This window comes from Microtus ochrogaster (assembly GCF_000317375.1).
Source record: "Microtus ochrogaster isolate Prairie Vole_2 chromosome 14 unlocalized genomic scaffold, MicOch1.0 chr14_random_1, whole genome shotgun sequence".
Lineage (NCBI taxonomy): Eukaryota > Metazoa > Chordata > Mammalia > Rodentia > Cricetidae > Microtus > Microtus ochrogaster.
The window spans coordinates 6,439,197-6,457,524 of NW_004949096.1; the positions used below are offsets into that span (position 1 = coordinate 6,439,197).

Sequence of the window (18,328 nt, forward strand, 5' to 3'; positions counted from 1 at the left end):
CGCTGGGGAAGAACGTTCTGTTGTGATAAATGTTTATCTTTCTCCAGCTGATAGACATTGAGTCCACTTTACCAACTGATAAGCATGTAAGCTGTTTCCACTTTGGGCTATTATGAATAATGATGCTATAAATGTTTAATTGGAAATATTTGTGATGACATGTGCTTTGATTTGTCTTGCATAGATACCTTAACATCTTTGGTGGACACTTGGCCACCTTGGGTGTACTGAAGCCAGGCGCTGTGGAGTGATGAACTTAGGGAGGGAGCTGCTTGTAAATCACGAGTATTTCCCACAGCTGTGGAGTGATGAACTTAGGGAGGGAGCTGCTTGTAAATCACGAGTATTTCCCACAGTCAGTCCTAACCCCTATCCCACAGGGTTGACAACACAAACCAACAAAAGATCAAACCAAAGAACCAGGGAGCTAGAGATACAGCAAGCATTAGCTAGCCTTGTGGTGTCAGTGCTGAGAGGGAGTTGACCAGGTCTCTGCTCTGACTGGAGAAGCCCAGAGGCATCAAGACAAAATGGCCCTTGATGACTTAAAAGTACAGGACAGAATACACTGCCTCCTCCCGCCGAGGACTTCGAGGATAATTAGCTGGAACCTGGGGGAGTGGAATGTTATCAGACGCAAGTCCAAGTCAACAAACACTGAGTTGCTAGGCTTCTGTGAGGACTAAATTGAGCCTCACCCACCCAAGAGCGGGCAGCTGCTCCTGGTGGGTGTTACCAGGCAGGGTCTTATCGGGCCTGCCCGCCATCTCAGGCCTTGACGCTGAAACTCGGGAAATTCTTTAGAGAAACGGGTGGAGATGTCAGAGCAAAGGGAAACCAAGATGGCCTACATTTCTGCAGCTCCCTCCGTCTGCTCTCCACAGTGGGTGTAGAGGGGAATGACCGTCCACAGTTCTTTGATCAGAACTCTCCCACAGCTCCCCCTGCCCTCTGGCACCGCTAATTCGGCTGTATCTTTTTACCCTCCCAGGCAGGTCTTCCTATACGGTACCCACACAGCTATAGTAAGCACTTTTCTCAGTCCGGGCCGTGAAATGCACCTTCCCAGTTATACCCATTTTTTTCTCAGGGGCATTAGAAGCAAGAGAAACCACATATTCATTTTATTTTAAATTCCTCCCACTCTTGGAGGAAGTGGGCAACATAGGCCTTGTTAGTTTGTGTTGTCTAGGGTCTTGGGTCTCGTGGCCTCTGGAGAAACTGTGCCATATTTAAAAAAGAAAAAGGAAATCCTTTCCATTTTAAAGAAATATTTTATGCTTTACTTTTATTTTGTGCATATGGATGTTTTCCTGCATGTGTGGGTACAATGTGTGTGCTGGGTTCCTCTGGAAGCCAGAAGAAGGCATTTGATCCACTGGAACTGGAGTTGCAGATAGTTGTGAGCTGCCATGTGGGTGCTGGGAACCGAACTCAGGTCCTCTGCAAGAGCAGTGAGTGCTCTTAACCGCTGATGCATCTCTCCAGCTCCCCCTTCATTTCCTAAAACACAGATTCTTGGAGTCATTTGAAACCTATCCTGTGGCCCTAAAGGGCACCATGGCTTCAAAGGATAGGCTTTGGTTCCCCATCAGAGGGTAAAGCCCTTACCCACCCCTCCAGCCTCTTCCCTAGACACTCTGCTTTTCCTCATCCCTCCCCCGCTCTGAGCAGGGGCAGCTTTGTGCCTAGCTCATCTGCACCACTGGCCCCTCAGTGCTGAGCTCAGGGAGGGTGGAGACGAGGCTTAGCTCTCTGCAGACCCTGGGATTTCCTGTAGCCTGGCTAGAAGAAAGGAGGACTTGTGAAGAGAACTGGAAGGCATGCTGGTGTGAAGTGAGAGCTTGGGGAGCAACGGGAGCCCCAGATGTGTGCCACCCAGAACACTGACAGAAAGTTTAGCCCAGGGCCCGAAATCACTCCTCAGAGCTGAAGTCTTCTGCCCACCTAGTGAAAAGCTTCTTGAAATAACACTTGACTCTTTAAACAATAAACTCAGCATACAGGGAAGTCCCAAAGCCCCAGTAAAGAATACTAAAATGAATACAAGGGTTTATGGGTTAAGAGGGTTGCGATTATCATATAAGATTGATTGAGCACTTCCTGTATGTCAAGTGTACATCTAAATGATTGGCATGTATCAACTCACTCCTTCCACAATCCCCTGTGGGAGTTACTTAGATAATTTCAGTTTTACAGATGAGGTTTGCAGAGACATGGTTTTCTGTCGTTAGCTGGTAGAGGACAGATCTTAAACAAGTCAACATAAGGATTTGGTTTGTCTATTCACCAAACAAGGACTCGTCGATCAAAAATTTAAGCAAAATGACACGGTAACTCATAACTATAGTTTTAGTACTCTGGAAACTGAGGCAGGAGAATTGCTGTGAGTTTGAGGCCAGCCTAGGTTACATTACTGCCTGGGCTAGGCAGGAGGACCCAGTGTCATTCTCCCCATTCCCATGACAACTTCACCAGGGTTTGTGCTTCTGCAGAAACAGCCTCCCCTTTACCAGCTAAGGAATGAGCTCTGGAGCCTAGCGTCTCAGGCTGTGACAGCTGTCTCCGTGGTTCCCCTGCCCTGAAGGCCCTAAGGTTCTTCCCCAAGGCTCCACTCTGCTGCCCTCACCAGATACCTTCTCTTTCCCACCATGACGCGAAACCTTTTATGGCTTCTCACTTGGCCCTTGCTGTACCTGGAAAACTTCTTCTTCAGGTGTTCTTGTTCTTTCTCCCTACTGATGGCAGAAATAGCCCATGTTCCCATGGCGGATAGGTGGTCTGCTCATATCTCTGTTCCCATGGGGATGGATAATTTGTACCTACTTTTGTCACATCCTTACCTTGCTCTTAAATGGTCACTGTATACCTGCTTTGCTTACTGGACTGTGATCGTCTTGAGAAATACAGTGGTGTCTGGTCTCAAGTCTAGCCTGTTGGAGGACAGAGCCACTCAGCCTAACAACCAGAAACCGAAAACCAATCTGTGTCATCTCTGTCATCTCTAAATCTGGCAAGAAATAGCAAAAGGAAAATCCCATTTACAGAACAGAATATGAATACCATCTCCTCCCTCTGGCAGTAGCCCCAGTGTTTCCTCTCTTAACTGTCATGGAGAACGTGACTGTGGCTAAGTCTTGTGTCTCCATTTGGATCTTTTTTGTCTTGGGCCAGCAACTCTGTCCGTCCTGTCTTAATCCCACCTGTACCACAGCAGGCTGCACAGCTGTGCTCACCTTGTGTCCCTAGCTCCTAAACAGAGCCTTGTGCTGGGGTAGGGCTCCTGAGGATGACTCCTGGTGTGGGAAACAAACAGGCAGTCTCTGCTTACAGATTCCCCTTCCTCCATTCTCTAAGGAAAAGCCCGGGTGTATCCAGAACCTTCCATGAACTGGCCTGAATATCCCTTCCCTTCTTATGTCCTATTTCTCCATGAGTTGTAGGTATTGAGTGAAGTATCCTCACTATTCCAAGCCTGTGTTTCCCTGCCTGCCTCCCTAGCCCTGCTGGGCACACTGATCTCTGTATCTGTCAGTTAGTCCTTGCCTAGAGTACCTGCCATCATCCCTATCCCATTTCCTTGTCTCTGGGATCACCCCTTGTCATTCCTCAGACCTTGTAAGGCTGAATGATCTCCAAGAATGGACCTTGTTTGTGCCTCAAAATGACTGCCTTATCATTTGGGAAAAACTGTAACTTTCGTTCTTCTTTCTTTCTCTTTCTCTCTTTCTTTCTCTTTCTCTCTCTCTCTCTCTCTCTCTCTTTCTTCTCTTCCTTTCTTCCTACCTTCCTTCCTTTCCCTCCTTCCTTCCTTTTTTCCTTCTTTACTTCTCTCTCTCTCTTCCTTTCTTTCCTACAAGTAGCCCAAACTGTCCTGGAACTCAATATGTAGACAAATCTGGCTTTGAACTCAGAGATCCACTTGCTTCTGCCTCTGAGTGCTGGGATTAAAGGCAGGCACGACCATGCCCAGGTTCTAAGTTTCTTAAAACAACCCCAAATACTAAAGTTAATTTAACCGAAGAGCGAGGATAAATCACAGCCCCAGCAGGGGGAGGATGAATACCCATTATCCAAAATTCTCTGGGACCAGAAATGCTACACATTTCAAAGTTGTCTGGATGTGGGGGTATCTGTATAAACTTTATTGGTTGAGCGTCTCTAATCTGAAAATTTGAAATCATTCAGAGTTCATGTTCCAAAATCTGAACTATTACTTTATTTAGTACATGCAGTAAAGATCAGAGGACACCCCGCAGGAGTCGATTCTCTCTTACCCTGTAGGTAGGTCTCAGGGACCAAACTCAGGTTGGTTGTTGTCAGGCTTGTTGAGCCTTTGCTCCGTGAACCATCTCACCAGCCCTGGAACATTTTGAGCATTTTAGATGTTAAGATTAGGAATACTCAACCTGTACTACTACAGTTCAACAAATATGAAATGCAGGATAGGACATGTGGTCTTTGAAAAGTTAGCCTGTGGTAAGGCATCTTCTGCAAAGCACAGTGGTACTCCTGTCCTTACTCACACAGTGAGGGAGAGAAACACGTCTCCAGAACCACAGCAGCTTGTTATGCTGTTGGGGTGGGGGTGGGGCTGGCTTCCGCCTCTCTGCACCCTCCAGCTTGCTGATGCCTGGAACACACCAGGCCAGGCAGCCCCAGGGGTTTACCCTTATGGATGGCATTATCTAGAATGCTCCTTCAGCTTGGCTTGTTCCTTGACCTCCTTCTGGTCTTCTCTCAAATGTCACCTTCACAGGGAACCCTTTTCATCCTGGTTGTGCTGGAACACCCCTACCCCCACTTTCCATCCTTTTATTTTAACCGTTTTCTCTGAGGGCCTTTAGCATTGTCTGGTAGTCAGTTTATTACCTACGGGGATTATGCTTGTGGCTGTTGTCCAAGTGTCTGGAATAGGGCCTGGCATATAACAGGCTGTCTTGGATAAATAAGTAATGTCAGATGAACAGATGAATTTCACCAGGTCAGTGTGAATGTTTTTCCCTCATTGCTTGTATATCTAGTACCTAACGCAGTTATGTCATGGGAAATCATGGATGCTGGGCAAATAACTTATTGACTGAACGGTGCTTGAAGCACCTGCGAACTAGGTAGCCTGTTCAAGGGCACAAAGGCAGAACAAGGGTAAGAGCAGTAGGGTAATTCAGCTAACTCTGCCCATTTGTCCTACTAGGGAGTGACTGACTTGTCAGCTCTCCTATTTTGAGGAGACGGAGACTTTTTGGAAATGCCTGTAGTTGTCCCAAAGTCCAGTGTACTGCCTCTCCTGTAGTATGGCTGCAACAAATGTTTATAATGTATTTTATTTCCTCCAGCGTTGCACTGAAAATAGCCCACAACAGCTTCAGTCCTTTGGGGCTTAATCTGACATGCAGGTGTCTGCCAGGCTCTCAGAGAAGTAGTGAACAACCTGCACAAAGCCCCCCCCCCCCCCCCCGTCATCCTCAGAGAGCTTTCCCAAGATGCAGGCTGAAGACTTAGCAGGTTGACCATGATCGTGTCTAGTCCCTTTTCTGGTCAGAGGACTATCTCCAACGACCTTTCCTCCTCGAAATCTGGGAACACTGGGCGGAGGGACCCCCAACCCCCAACGAGGACCTCGCCAGTGCAGGGCACGGTTCGGGCCCCGCGCGCGGGAGCGGGGGGCGCGCGGTGGTTCCGCGCGGGGATGCGCGCGCGCGCCTGCCTCGTCTCCCTCGCCCGCTCCGGTGCTACGTGCTTTCTTTGTCAATGAGGAGCTGCTCTGAGCTGCAGTAGCACTCAGGGCTGGAGCCAGAGCCCAGCGATTGAGCGAACCAGTGGGGACAGGGACCCCGGGCGTAGGGGCGGCGGCGGGTAGCAGGTTGCTCCAGCCAAGGCCGCGGGCTTTCCGCGTCTCGCAACCTCGCGCTCAGGGTGCAGCATCCGGCTCCGGGGAAGGGACCCGGGCGCCGCCCGTCCCACCGTCGCCGCACCGTGGGAACCCCATGCGGCGGCGGTCCCCACGCGCGTGAAGCCGCGGCTCCTCCGAGCCCGCCCCGGACCGAGGCAGGAAGAGCGAGCGGCTCGCGCCTCCTGCTTTCCTCCGGCTCCCGGGCCATGGCCGGAGATGCCCGGTGAGGAGTGGTGCTCCCAGGGCTGGGCTCCCCGGCGCGGTGTGGAACGGAGCAGCGGCCTGGATGTGTGAACTGTCCCTATGGCTCCGCAGGAGGCGAAGCCCCAGGGCCCGAGCGAAGCTGGGCCAGCTGCGCGGGAGCCCCGGGACCGGCCCCGGGAGCGTGTGCTCTGCGGGGCGGGCGGGATCGCCACGCGCTTCCAGGGCGTGAGGAGCTCCGGGGCCCGCCGGTCCCTGGATGCGCCGCCTCTGCGGCCGCTGCTGCTGGGACTCTTGCTGCTGGCTGCCCTTCCCGGGCACTGCCGAGCCGACTCCGGTAAGCGCTTGGGAGCGGCTCCGCGCCCGCGGCTGGGTCTAGAGCAGCTTAACCCGGTGGAGGTGGGTGGTGGGCTCTTTGCTGCACCGCTGGGCTTTTCTCTGCTCTTAGCAGTTGTAACAGCGGGAGAACTGTCAGAAATCTGTCTCTGGGAAGGCATCGTGGGCGGAGAAGAAAGAGGCACGTTTTTTATCTTTTTTTCTGGACAAGTTGCAAATGCTTCCTGATGGTCCCACAAACGCGCTTCGTTAAACTAGACATGGCGTGAATAGGATAGTCTAAAAGGGACCTATTAAGTGGGACACGTTAGGAATGGGGCCATTCACTGTGGTTTCGCCATCCTGTTGCTAGTATTTACTTTGTCTTTGCAAGAAATGACCTGAGAGTTTGAAGTAATTTCTGTATTTCTGTGACGAAAGAGCGTTTTCCTCTTCTTTAAAACAGTTTTTTTTTTCCTTTTGGGAATAAGGTACTTAAAATAATTGATTGCCCCTTGCAAAAGATTCCGGCATTGATCAAGCGCATAACCTATTATTTGCAAGAGGCTTATTTAAAAACAGTCATGCTTAGCACTCAGACTTCTAACGATCCTTCAGAAATAGGTTTTTGTAATTCCGTGGACAATTTTGTGGATCTGTTGTAACTATTTGGGCGGAATTATTTTTGCTGAAGTGCTTCGAAACTTACACAGTGCCCTCAGCCGCGGTCTTTGAAGTAAGAGTGATTGCCATGGCTCCTGTAAAGGACAAGCATTTGTGTTTGTGGTGGAATTCTGGACTACAGACATTCATTTTATCAAACACAAACCTCTCATTTCAGGTAATTGGTTTTTGTAGTGTTGCAGCTTTTAGTGAGGACCAAGAAGGATCCCCCAACCCACACTCGCGCCCTGCCTGCGTGTGCCCTTTCCCCACATCAGATTAAGATTCCCAGTTTTGAAGGGGCTTACAACGGTTTTAAATAAGTGTTCTGGTTGGCTATATATATATAATATATAATTTAAAGCCATTTTCCTTTGGTTCACCTAAAAGTCATTGACATAAGGGATCTGTGTGTTAAGTGACCGTGTGTTGCAGAATTCCTTGTGATTCTAATGGTTCTAAAGTTCAGCAGTCGGCCTTCTGGGGCATCTGCTCCCCTGGCTTTAAACATGTGGCCCAATGTTGGGAGAGAAGTCACGAGGAAGACGTGGAAGTTCATTAGTGATTGTTGACTCAGAATCATAGAGTTTTTGGTTAGCAAGCATCCAATTCTTGATAGTTTTGTAAACCGTTAGAGAGCTTTTCACTTTTGAATGTGCGCAGAGATTGAACACTGTTCGGCCATCTGTGATAGGTGAAATTTGGCTCCCCTGTATTGCCCTATTCAGCCCCCTGTCAGCCGATTTTCTCTGACAGGGTTTTGAGTTTCTGGTCTCCCTTCCAACCTTTGCTTGGCTCCTTACCAACCTCCGAGGCTTTGCTTGGCTCATCTTTCAGCCACCCAGAACCTTATCTAGGGGACTTTTCATCTTCAACCCAGGTCTTAGTCTGGGGACACCCCCCCCACTTCTCTTGCAGTGAGACACAAGCCTAGGCTAGACAATGGTTAGAATGGTGGGGACTGTCACTAAGTATTTGTCCTCCGAGGCCCTTTATCTTCGCCCTTTTCACTGGACTCGGCTTCTCTGTGCTTCTGGGGTGACTTTTCAGCTGCCACCCTTGATGCTCAGTTGTCTGTGAACGAGGCCACCTGTGGAACCTCTGTCTGCCTCTGAGCTCCGCAGTGTGCTGTAGCTTCACCACTGGTCCCATTTTATGACTGGCTTCTCGGTGCCAGAGTGCACCCTGAGCATCCAATGGGACCTCATCCCCTCCGTTCACATGTTCTCAGACTTCAGCTTCTTCCCAGCCAAGGAGAGGCCTGGGCGTCTCAAGGGGTTTGTGGGAGGGAGGCAGGAGGAGATGGCTCTTGTTGGGGACCTCTGACTTTCCATCAGCCACCTTCTCTGGAGCTTGCTCTGATGGGCAGATGCAGTTCTGTTCTCTGCAGTGTGTGTCTGATGCCGAGTTACCTGAGAAGCCCAACCAGTGACCTGCCATGTTCTGCTTGAAGTCCTGACTGCCTATGAGCCTGTCATTTGCATCCTTAATGATTCTAGCTTTTTAACAAGGCTAAATCAGACATTTTCCCTTGGTTGAAAAAATGGACAAAAATAGATTTGTTTCTAGAAAATACTGCACCATATTCCTAGCTCCTTTGTTGCATGGTGTTTGCAGTGTGAAAATCAGATTTCCAAGATGATCTTCACCACCACACCCCAGGCCCCTTTGCCTTAGTCAGAGACCTCCTTCCCATGTAAAAAGAAATCTGTGTCATGTTTAGTGTTCTCTTGAAGACACCCTCTCCTAACTCGATCCCATGGAACCTTTGCTTGCAGGCAATCACTTCTGTCCTAGGAAAGAAGTTTCTGAAGGCTGATGCCCTTCATTCTCTTCTGCCATCTGGGTTCTAAGCAACAATGGTAGCATGCAAATTTGACATCCTAACCTTCCTAACTGTCTCCCTGTTTGGTTCATATCTGCAAACGTTTAATATGATTGTTGTGTGCAGACACAGTGCTCACCCCTGTGTAGGCCTCTGCTCAATGTGACCTTGGTCGCTGGGGCCCTTGTTTCTCTCCCCAGTGCGAAATGGGGGTAATAAAACTCTAATCTTATTGGGTGGCTGACTGATTAGGTGACTGAGCAAAAGCAGCACAGGACACAACAGTGCTTGATTTGCAGCTGCTCACGGAGTGTCTTCCGTTTTTATAAAGGTGGAAGAAATTGCCTGCATGTTTGGTTTTGCCAGATAGGATGCTGGGGTAGGGGATACGGGATTGAATAAAGTGCGACTATTTTGCAGAAGTCTCTCCTGAAAAGGGACTTGAACTCTAATACTATGTGAGTAGAACAAATAAAGCCGGACTGTAGTTAATTTTAGGGTGAGTTGGAGGTGGTGCTTTGGAGGGTGGGTCGGTTCTCAGGGTTGATGATGCCATTTCAGCTCAAGGAAAGATACAGGGTTGTCTGTACCCAGAGCACAGGGTAGAGGAGGACCCAGAAAACTACCTTGCTCTGGGGCTTTCGTGTATCTTCCTCCTGGAGTGGCTTCTCCAGCCAATGTACTCATCCTCCATTCATCTTAGTTTCCCTATTGCTTGCTGCAACTTCCAAGGTGGAATAGGAGCCCAGTAAAATTTCAGCTTCCTTACCCTTCCGTTTGGTTGATTCTTTTAGATGTTGGAATATTATTTCAATTAAGTAACTCACAGTAATTTGAGAGTGGCTGATTTATTCAAAGAAGGGTTTGCTGATGACTGGGTTCTCTAGTTTAGTATATCACAAAAAGGAGATAACTTTACCCTGCATGTCTTTCTTGCCCTTCTCCAACCTCCTTTACGCATCACCAGATTGGAGCCCAGTCAGTAGAGTCTACATTTGTTCACGCATGCCTTCATGCATTTATTCTCCTACCCATTCATTCATCCGCTCATTCAGCCTGTGTTTTGAGTACCTCAGTATCCTGAGGTTATAGTGATGAATCCAAATAAGGTCCCACTTCTGTGCCATTTGAAAGTGGTCCAGTGCTTTCTAAACTTTACTGAGGCTATGGATCCCTTGAAGACTCTGCTAAAATTCAGGCTGTGATCTGGTTGGTCTGGGACAAGACCTGAGATTGTGATGATGACTGCATTCTACAGACCCCATTTGAGTAGCAAGTGATAATAAATAAATATGGTAGGTCCTTTGGAGAGAAAAAGTCAGGGTCGGCGTTGGCACCTTTGTATCTGTGCCTATTTCTATTGGACGGCAAAGGAAGGGTCAGGGATGAGGTGATGAGGGAGCCCAATGCTTTGTGGGGAAGTTTTCCCTGTGGAGAGAAAGGTACTGCAGAGCTTGAGGTAGCTGAGGAGTAGCAGGGAAGCCAGTGCAGAACTGAGCAACCAGAGGAAAATAGTAAGAAAATACTGAAGAGGGAGCCGTGCACAGACAGGTTACGCAGAACTAGTTGATAAGGACATGCTGTTTTCTTCTGGGTGAGATGGTGAGCCACTGGAACAACTCAGACTTCAGTCCTGAAAGAATCACTTTGGCTTTGGTGGGAAGAAAGACTGTGGCTTAGGAGGGTTAGGAGGGAGGCAGAGAGGTCAGACTGTGGCTGAAGTCCAGGATGAGGATGAAGATGAAGACGATGTAGACAGTAGAGATGGGAAAGGGCAGGGGAGGGAGGTGAGCGTGTGAACGTGGTTTTGAGACGGAGCTGCTGGAATTGTGTGAAGTATCAGGGGTAGCAGAGGAAGAGAAGAAACAGCAGGACCTTGCCAGCTGCTGAGGTCTTTGTGTTAGCCGGTGTGATTGATGAAGATTTCGGTGTGTGGATGTGGAGGTATTTGGTGGTCTTGAGAGTGGCAGGGGCAGAAGTTGCCAGTGGGTTCACAAACCTCCAGTGGAGTCAAGAGAGGAAGAAGAGAGACATTGGGACCACGGAGAGGGCACCTCTTCCCACTCTTTTCCTCATTTGAGGCAGAGCTTCTCTGTAGCCTCAAACAAGCGAGCTCTGGAATTGCAGGCGTGAACCACCACAGCAGCTGCATGAAACTCTTGTTGGAGGGAGGCCACTTGTTCGTCCCGGCCACCTAGAACCAAAATAATCACACAGAAACTATATAATTTAAATCACTGCTTGGCCTATTAGCTCTAGCTTCTTATTGGATAACTCTTACATATAAATTTAACCTATTTCTAGTAATCTGTGTTTTGCCACGTGGCTGTGGCTTACTGGGTAAAGTTCCATCTGGCTCTGGCAGGGCTACATGGCTTCTCTCTGCCTCCACCCTTCTTTCTCCCAGCATTCAGTTTAGTTTTCCCCACCTAGCTCTGTTCCCCTATAGCTCTGCTATAGGCCCAAAGCAGTTCCTTTATTAACCAATGGTAATCACAGCATACAGAGGGGAATCCTACATCACTCGTTTCTGTAAGCTTGAACACCAGTGGACTCGGGTTCATGGAGGGTTAGATGGGAATATAGAGCCAGGTGTTTAGGTGCACACCTGTAATCCCAGTACTGGAGAGCCTGACACAGGATGGTCACCAGTTTAAGGCCACACTTGGATACACAGCAGTGAGATTCTATATAAACGAAGTATACTTACTCCCACATGCAAATGAAGACAAAAATATGTATATAATTACCTATAATAACATTTTTCTCTTTCTTTTTAGCATTAAAGATCTTGAAATACTAGCTCTGGTGGTTCCCCTCCACCCCAATACAAGTGGCCCAAACAAACCCATTTGGAATTTTAACTGCATGCCAGTTTTTAGTGCTTTGAAGACATTGTGGGCTAGCTCAGGGCTTCCTCATTCTTCCTCCCTGCCCCAATCGAGTGAAGAAGGTCTTGGGCACAGGAGAACTGTGCTTCAGTACTGATGTAGAACAGTAGTTAGCTCTCCTGTTCTGCCTCACATCTCTCCCAAAAGTCGCCATAGAAACGAGCGCAGTTAACAACTGGAGAGGCTCGTAGCAGCTGACCTAGCCCAAGTCTTACGTTGCCGGACTATGACTTGGGAACATGCCAAATGCTCATACACACCCCCTTTCATCTTTATGAACCTTTCAGCCGGTATTGTGCCCCCCACCTCTCTTAAACAAACAACAGCGCTACTCTTCTCTAGACAAAAATGAATGGTTGGAATGACCCTAAAACATTTTCGTGGCTTGACAGCATATGAGAGACAATTTCTAAACACACAGAGGGACGCATTATTCCAGGGTATGGGATGACTGCCATGGATAGTGACTCCTTGGGGATTTCAGGACCAAAGGAGCAGTCAGCACCTGGGTGTTGGGAGTTAGCATTACTGCAGCTGGGGACGGTGGTGTTGGGTTGCATTGTTGGGGAGTGTTTATCAAGCACTGGGGGCATACTGGGCTCTCACAGTGTGGGGACTCAGGGGAGATTAAAGCAGCCTGGCCCTCGCCCTTTAAGCAGCTGGTGGTTGGAGTGGCAAGTCAGTGAAATTCCCTCACGAATCTGGTCAGGTAGCCAGATGGAAAGTCTCCCTCCTGTCTGGGAGGGACCACTGCAAAGGCCATCGTTCTGATTTCTCAGTATCCTTGTTTTCAAAGGTCACCAGCGAGTTCAGACTTTTGAAATGCTGTACTGCATGGGGTGCACACCAAGGAGTCACAAGGTTTTGTTTCTCAGACAGGGTAGCTTAGGTTGGCCTCAAACTCGCTGTGTAGCCCAAGATGACTTTGAACTCACTCTCTCTCTCTCTCTCTCTCTCTCTCTCTCTCTTTTAAGATTTATTTATTATGTGTTGTGTTAGGAGCGTTGGGGCTGCGTCCCCAGCACCCTGGCCTCCTCCGGCTAGCTTATGCCCCGAAATAATTACACGGACACTGTATTCATTTAATCACTGCTTGGCCCATCTATCTAGCCTCTTCTAGGCTAATTCTCACATATTAATTTAGCCCATTTCTAATCATCTGTGTTGCACCCCAAGGTGCGCTTACCGGGAAGATTCTAGCCTACGTCCATCCTGGGTAGGAGCTTCATCGTGTGTGCCTCAGAGAGCAGAGCTCTCGCCTCTGCCCACAAGAGTGGAGCATCGTGTCTCTCTGAGGCCTCTGCCCCGGAGAGGAGAGCTGTCGAGTCTGACCTCACTTCCTCTTCCTCCCAGCATTCTGCTCTGTTTACTCCTCCCATCTATGTTTTAACCTATCAGGGCAAGCAGCTTCTTTATTTAATTAACCAATGACCTTCCTCCATCAATTATGTATACAACATTCCTTCCATGTATGTTTACATGCCAGAAGAGGGCACCAGATTTCATTATAGATGGTTGTGAGCCACCATGTGGTTGCTGGGAATTGAACTCAGGACCTCTGGAAGAGCAGTCAGTGCTCTTAACCTCTGAGCCATCTCTCCAGCCCCCGACTTTGAACCCTTAATACTCTGACTTCTACTTCCTAAGGGCTTCAATGCCTTGCCTTGTTCATGTGGTGCTGGGATCAAACCCAGGCTTTGTGCATGCTGGGCAAGCATCCTGCTAACCAGCTACATCTCCAGCCCCTTTCTCCTACTCCAAATCAAATTTATAAAGATCTAATTTATGGGGCAGTGATGATGTGCCCCTTTAATCCCAGCAGGATTAGGAGACAGAGACAGGTGGATCTCTTTGAGCTCAAGGCCGGTGTGGTCTACAAAGTAAGTTCTAGGACAGCCAAGAAATCCTGTCTCAAAAAGCATATATATTATGTGTGTGTATGTATCTGTATTTGTATAAATATATGCCTGGTCACATGATTCCTTTTAGGCGAACTGCATGAGAAGCTTTGGCAGAAGTATACATTGGGTCCCTTACTACAATCCAGATACAGAACATTTCTATTATCCCCCCAAAGTATCCTCCTGGCCCCCTCGAAGGTAGGCCACCAGTCTGTCCTTCATCCCCACACTGTGGTTTTTCCAGATGGCCACATGATGGAATCAGTAAGGCGTGTGCCCTGTGGTGTCCAGCTTCCTTCACATCCTTGAGCACCGCGCACATCATTGCCTGCATCCTCGCTGTGTCTTTACCTTTTTTAAACGGTGGAATAGTATTCTAGCACACCACAGGTTGCTTATCCAGGTTGATGGGCATTAGAGTTGTTTCCAGTTTTTGACCAAGGAGGCTTTGTTTCGACAATTTTCTTCCCCTTGAATAAATAGGGGAGGAATCCAAAGTCCCTTGTCCGGCCTGTGCTTAACCTTGTAAAAGCTGTTGGAGTCTTTTCCAAAGTGACTACGTATTTATCCCAGCAGCACCATGTGAGAGTCTTAGATGCGCCTCTTCCTCCCCACTGGTACTTGGGATTGTCTGGGTTTCTTCCCCCTTTTAATTTAAATTTCAACCGTTCCAATAGTAGGTCAGCCTCATCTCATTGTGCACCGAGTTCTCATGTCTCTAATCACTAATGGTGTAATTATTGTATCCTTTTCATGTTCCCTTTCCTGTGTGTTTCTCAAGTTGGAAGGGTCTGTTAAAAATCCTTTGTCAATTAGAGGAATTGGATTATTTGTTTTCTTATTTGAATTTTCCTAGCCAGGCCTTGATCAGATATGTACCTTGCAAATATATTTTTCGTAGTTTGTGGATTTTTATTTTTATCTTATTAATAGTATTTTTCAAAGAATGAGTGTTTTAAATTTGATTAGCTTTATCATCTTTTTAAGTTCAGGGACTGTGACTGTTTTCTTCTTCTTCTTCTTCTTCTTCTTCTTCTTCTTCTTCTTCTTCTTCTTCTTCTTCTTCCTCTTCCTCTTCCTGTTCCTCTTCTTCCTTCTTTTTCTTTTTTTTTCTTTTTTCTCCTTCTCTTACTCCTCCTCCTCCTCCGCCTTTTTTCTTCTTGTATGTGTGATAGGACAGAAGTCTTTGCCAGCCCAAGGTATCACTTCTGGAAGTTTCATGTTTTTATCTTTACCTGTAGAGCTGTGATCCATTCTTGTTAATTTTTATGTAGCATACAAGATAACAGTCAAGGTTAAATTTTACATCTGGATGTTGAATTGCTTCAGAGCCGTGTTTTGAGAATATCGCCATTGCTCCATTGGCTTGGCTTGTCACTGCCTGTGTGGGGTCACATCTGGACTCTAGTTTGCTCTATCCATCTGCATTTCTCTCCTGATGCCAACATAAACCTATCTTGATTCTCTAGCTCATGGTTTCTTGATTTTAGGGCCATGAACAGTTCTCTGTTGCAGGCAGGGTTCTATGCTGAGCACTGTAGAGCGTTCCTTCTTCCTTCCTCAGCTGTGACAATTTGATACCTTCAGATATTTCTGCCTGTCCACTGGGGAGTGAAATCACCCTTGGTTGAGTTCCACTGCCCTAGCTTCATGACAATCTTGGAATCTGACAGTGAGAGTACTTTGTATTTGTTTTTTGAGACAGGGACTCACTCTCTAACCTAGGCTGGCCAGGAATTTACTACACAGACCAGGTGGCCCCAGTGATTCCTCTGCTGCAGGCTTCGCAGTGCTGGGATTCCTCACGTGAGCCACCATACCTGGTACACGTGTCTCCATCTATTTAAGTTTTTCTTCCATATGTGTGTGTGTGTGTGTGTTTGTGTGTGTGTGTATGTGTGTGAATATTTTCCATAGCTTTGGTAAACAGTACTTAAATGATGTATTGGCATCTAGAAATGTGATTCAAGAATATTAACTTTCTTGGTCTGGAGAGCTTGCTCAGTGGTCAAAAGCACTGGCTACTTTTGCAGAGGGCCCAGGTTAATTCCCAGCACTTACATGGGGGCTCAGAACCATCTGTAACTCAAGTTCCAGGGTATCTGTCGCCCTCTTCTGGCCTCTGTGGGCACTGCACACACATGGTGTACAGGCTTATGTACATACAAAGTACCCCCCCCACACACAAACAAATTAACTTTATTATATAATCCTTCTAAGTTCACTTTAATTTTAGTAGCATTTTGTAGAACTTTGAGGGTTTTACTACATGGAAAATCATTCGTTTTGAATTTCTTTCTTGCCTGATTCACTGACTAGAACCGCCAGTATGTTGTTCAGTAGCAACTGGGAGTGTGATCTCCTCAAGTTGATCCCATCTGGAGGACGTTCAGTCTTTCACTGTGTTGTGTGGTGTGGTGTGTAGCTTCAGTCTTGTCTTGCAGGAGCCCTTTGTATGGGTGAAGAAACTCCCTTCTTAGCCTAGCTTGTTGTTCATTTCTACCATGTGTGAAATTTTGTCCCATGCTTTGTCCGTCTGTATTAACATGATCATGAGAATTTTATTTATTGGCTGTAAAAAGGCAATATAACTGATTTGAGAGTGTCAAGCTACGCTTTGCTCCTGGGATAGACTCTGGTTTAGCCACGGTGGGAGTTCCTTCTGGTTCTGGCTTTCCAGTAGTTTTTTTTTTTTTTAATATATTTGTTTTATTTTATGTGTGCTGGAGTGTATGCGTGTGAAGTGCCCTGGGAGCTCGAAGGTGAACTGGAGTTAGAAAACAGGTGCGAGCCACCATGTGGGTGCTGGGGACTGAATCTGGGTCTTCTAAGAGAGGCAAGTACTTAAGCACCGAGCCATTACTCCACCCCTTCTATAAAAGGGAAATTGAAAGTGCTAGGCATAAACGGGGACTGCTTGTTTGTTTCTGAACTGCTCTTATTATTATTATTATTATTATTCCCAAATAATCACACAGAAATGGTATTAATTTCAGCACTGTTTGGCCTATTAGCTCAGGCTTCTATTAACTAACTCTTACACCTTAAATTAACCCATTTCTATTAATCTATGTAGTACCATAAGTCTGTGGCCTAACACTAAGGTTCTGGCATCTTTCTCCTTCAGCAGCTACATGGCTGACTCTCCTCCTTGCTACCTGCATTCAGTTTAGGTCCCCCCCTCCCCCTGCTTTGCTTTATTCTGCCTTGCTATAGGCCAAAGCAGCTTCTTTATTAACCAATGGTAATAAAACATATTCATAGCATACAGAGGGGAATCCCACATCAGCTAGGCTCATGAGACCTATTAGTCTAGTGTGGTGGTTTGAAAGAAGGGCCCCCAAAAGGAGTGGTTCTGTCAGGAGGTGTGGCCATGTAGGAGGAAGTGTGTCACTGTGGGGGCAGGTTTTGAGGTCTCCTTTGCTCAAGTTATACCCATGTGGACAGATTCCTCTATTGTCTCTAGATGGAGATGTAGAATTCTTGGTTCCTTTCCCAGCACCATGTCTGCTGCATGCAGCCATATCCCACCATGATAATAATGGACTGATCTCTGAAACTGTAAGCCACCCCAATTAAGTGCTTTCCTTTGTAAGAGCTCCTGTGGTCATGGTGTCGCTTCACAGCAAGAGAAACCCCAGCTAAGACATCTATTTTTTTTTCTTTTTGAGACAGAGTCAAATTCTGTTCAGGCTGTCTGTCCTCAAAATCATCATCTAGCCTAGGCCGACCCTGAATCACAACAATGTCTTTCAAGTCTCCTGAGTACTGGGATGGCAGGCATAAGCTGCCACAGCTAGCTGGGTTTTACTCAAGGGAGACTTTGGCATGGTTTTAATAGAAAGGGTCTCTAAAATGGTATTTATTCAAGGAAGACTTTGGCATGGTTTTAATATAAAGGGTCTCTAAAATTGGGAATATTTCCCTCCTGTATTATGGGAAGATTTGTATGTACTATTGTTATTCCTCCCTTAAGATCTGTGGTCTTAGTCAGGCATGATGACATATACCTTTAATCTTAGTTCTTGGGAGGTAGAGGCAGGCCCATCTCTGTTAGAGACCAGTCTGGTCTACCTAGTGAGTTCTAGGCCAGCCAGAACTACAAAGTTAATTTAAAAAAAAATTACTACCTTAATTTTTTTTAAAAAACAATAACTACAATAAAAATGCAACACCTCCAGAAACCCCCAACACAACATTTATGGCCTTTTAAAGATGAAACTGAAGACCACTCAAGACTTGACTGAATTATTGTAAGTTTTGGGTGCCTCTAGTACCGGCCCTCATTCTCAGGCCTACCAGTGGCCACTAGAAAGGTTCGAGGTCCAGGGAAACCAACTGGAGTATGGGGAAATCAAGGTGGACAAGTTCAGGAGGTGACCCGCACTATAGAGACTCGCCAACTCACTTCATCTTCAGGATCTTGATTTTCTTCTCTGTGAACAAAAGCCTGACTTCTATCTTTTCCCAAAGCTCCCTGGCTGTATGTTGATGAGCACCAAGCTCAGTTGTGGGAATCCCAGTCAAGGAGTCTCATTCTGAAAACGGGAGGATTTCCCCGTATTTCTCAGTCTTGTTTCCAACCTATAGCCCAGATAAATTCTGATTTGTCCTACTCACCATGATGATGATGATGATG

At 47.1% G+C, this 18,328-nt stretch overlaps 1 protein-coding gene across 6 annotated transcripts in view; it reads left to right on the forward strand.

The window, feature by feature from the left end:
* The first annotated feature begins 5,752 nt into the window (after nucleotides 1–5,752).
* Kiaa1549l (KIAA1549 like) overlaps nucleotides 5,753–18,328 on the forward strand; it is a 272,186-nt gene continuing 259,610 nt past the window's right edge. For 4 of the 6 annotated variants that reach the window (XM_026787682.1, XM_026787683.1, XM_026787684.1 and 1 more), the window contains exon 1: nucleotides 6,170–6,431. In XM_026787682.1, the coding sequence (XP_026643483.1) occupies nucleotides 6,197–6,431 (235 nt within the window). In that variant the 5' untranslated portion in view covers nucleotides 6,170–6,196. Of the gene's footprint in view, nucleotides 6,432–18,328 lie in introns of all 6 variants that reach the window. The other 2 variants (XM_026787686.1, XM_026787687.1) reach the window with 2 other exon arrangements.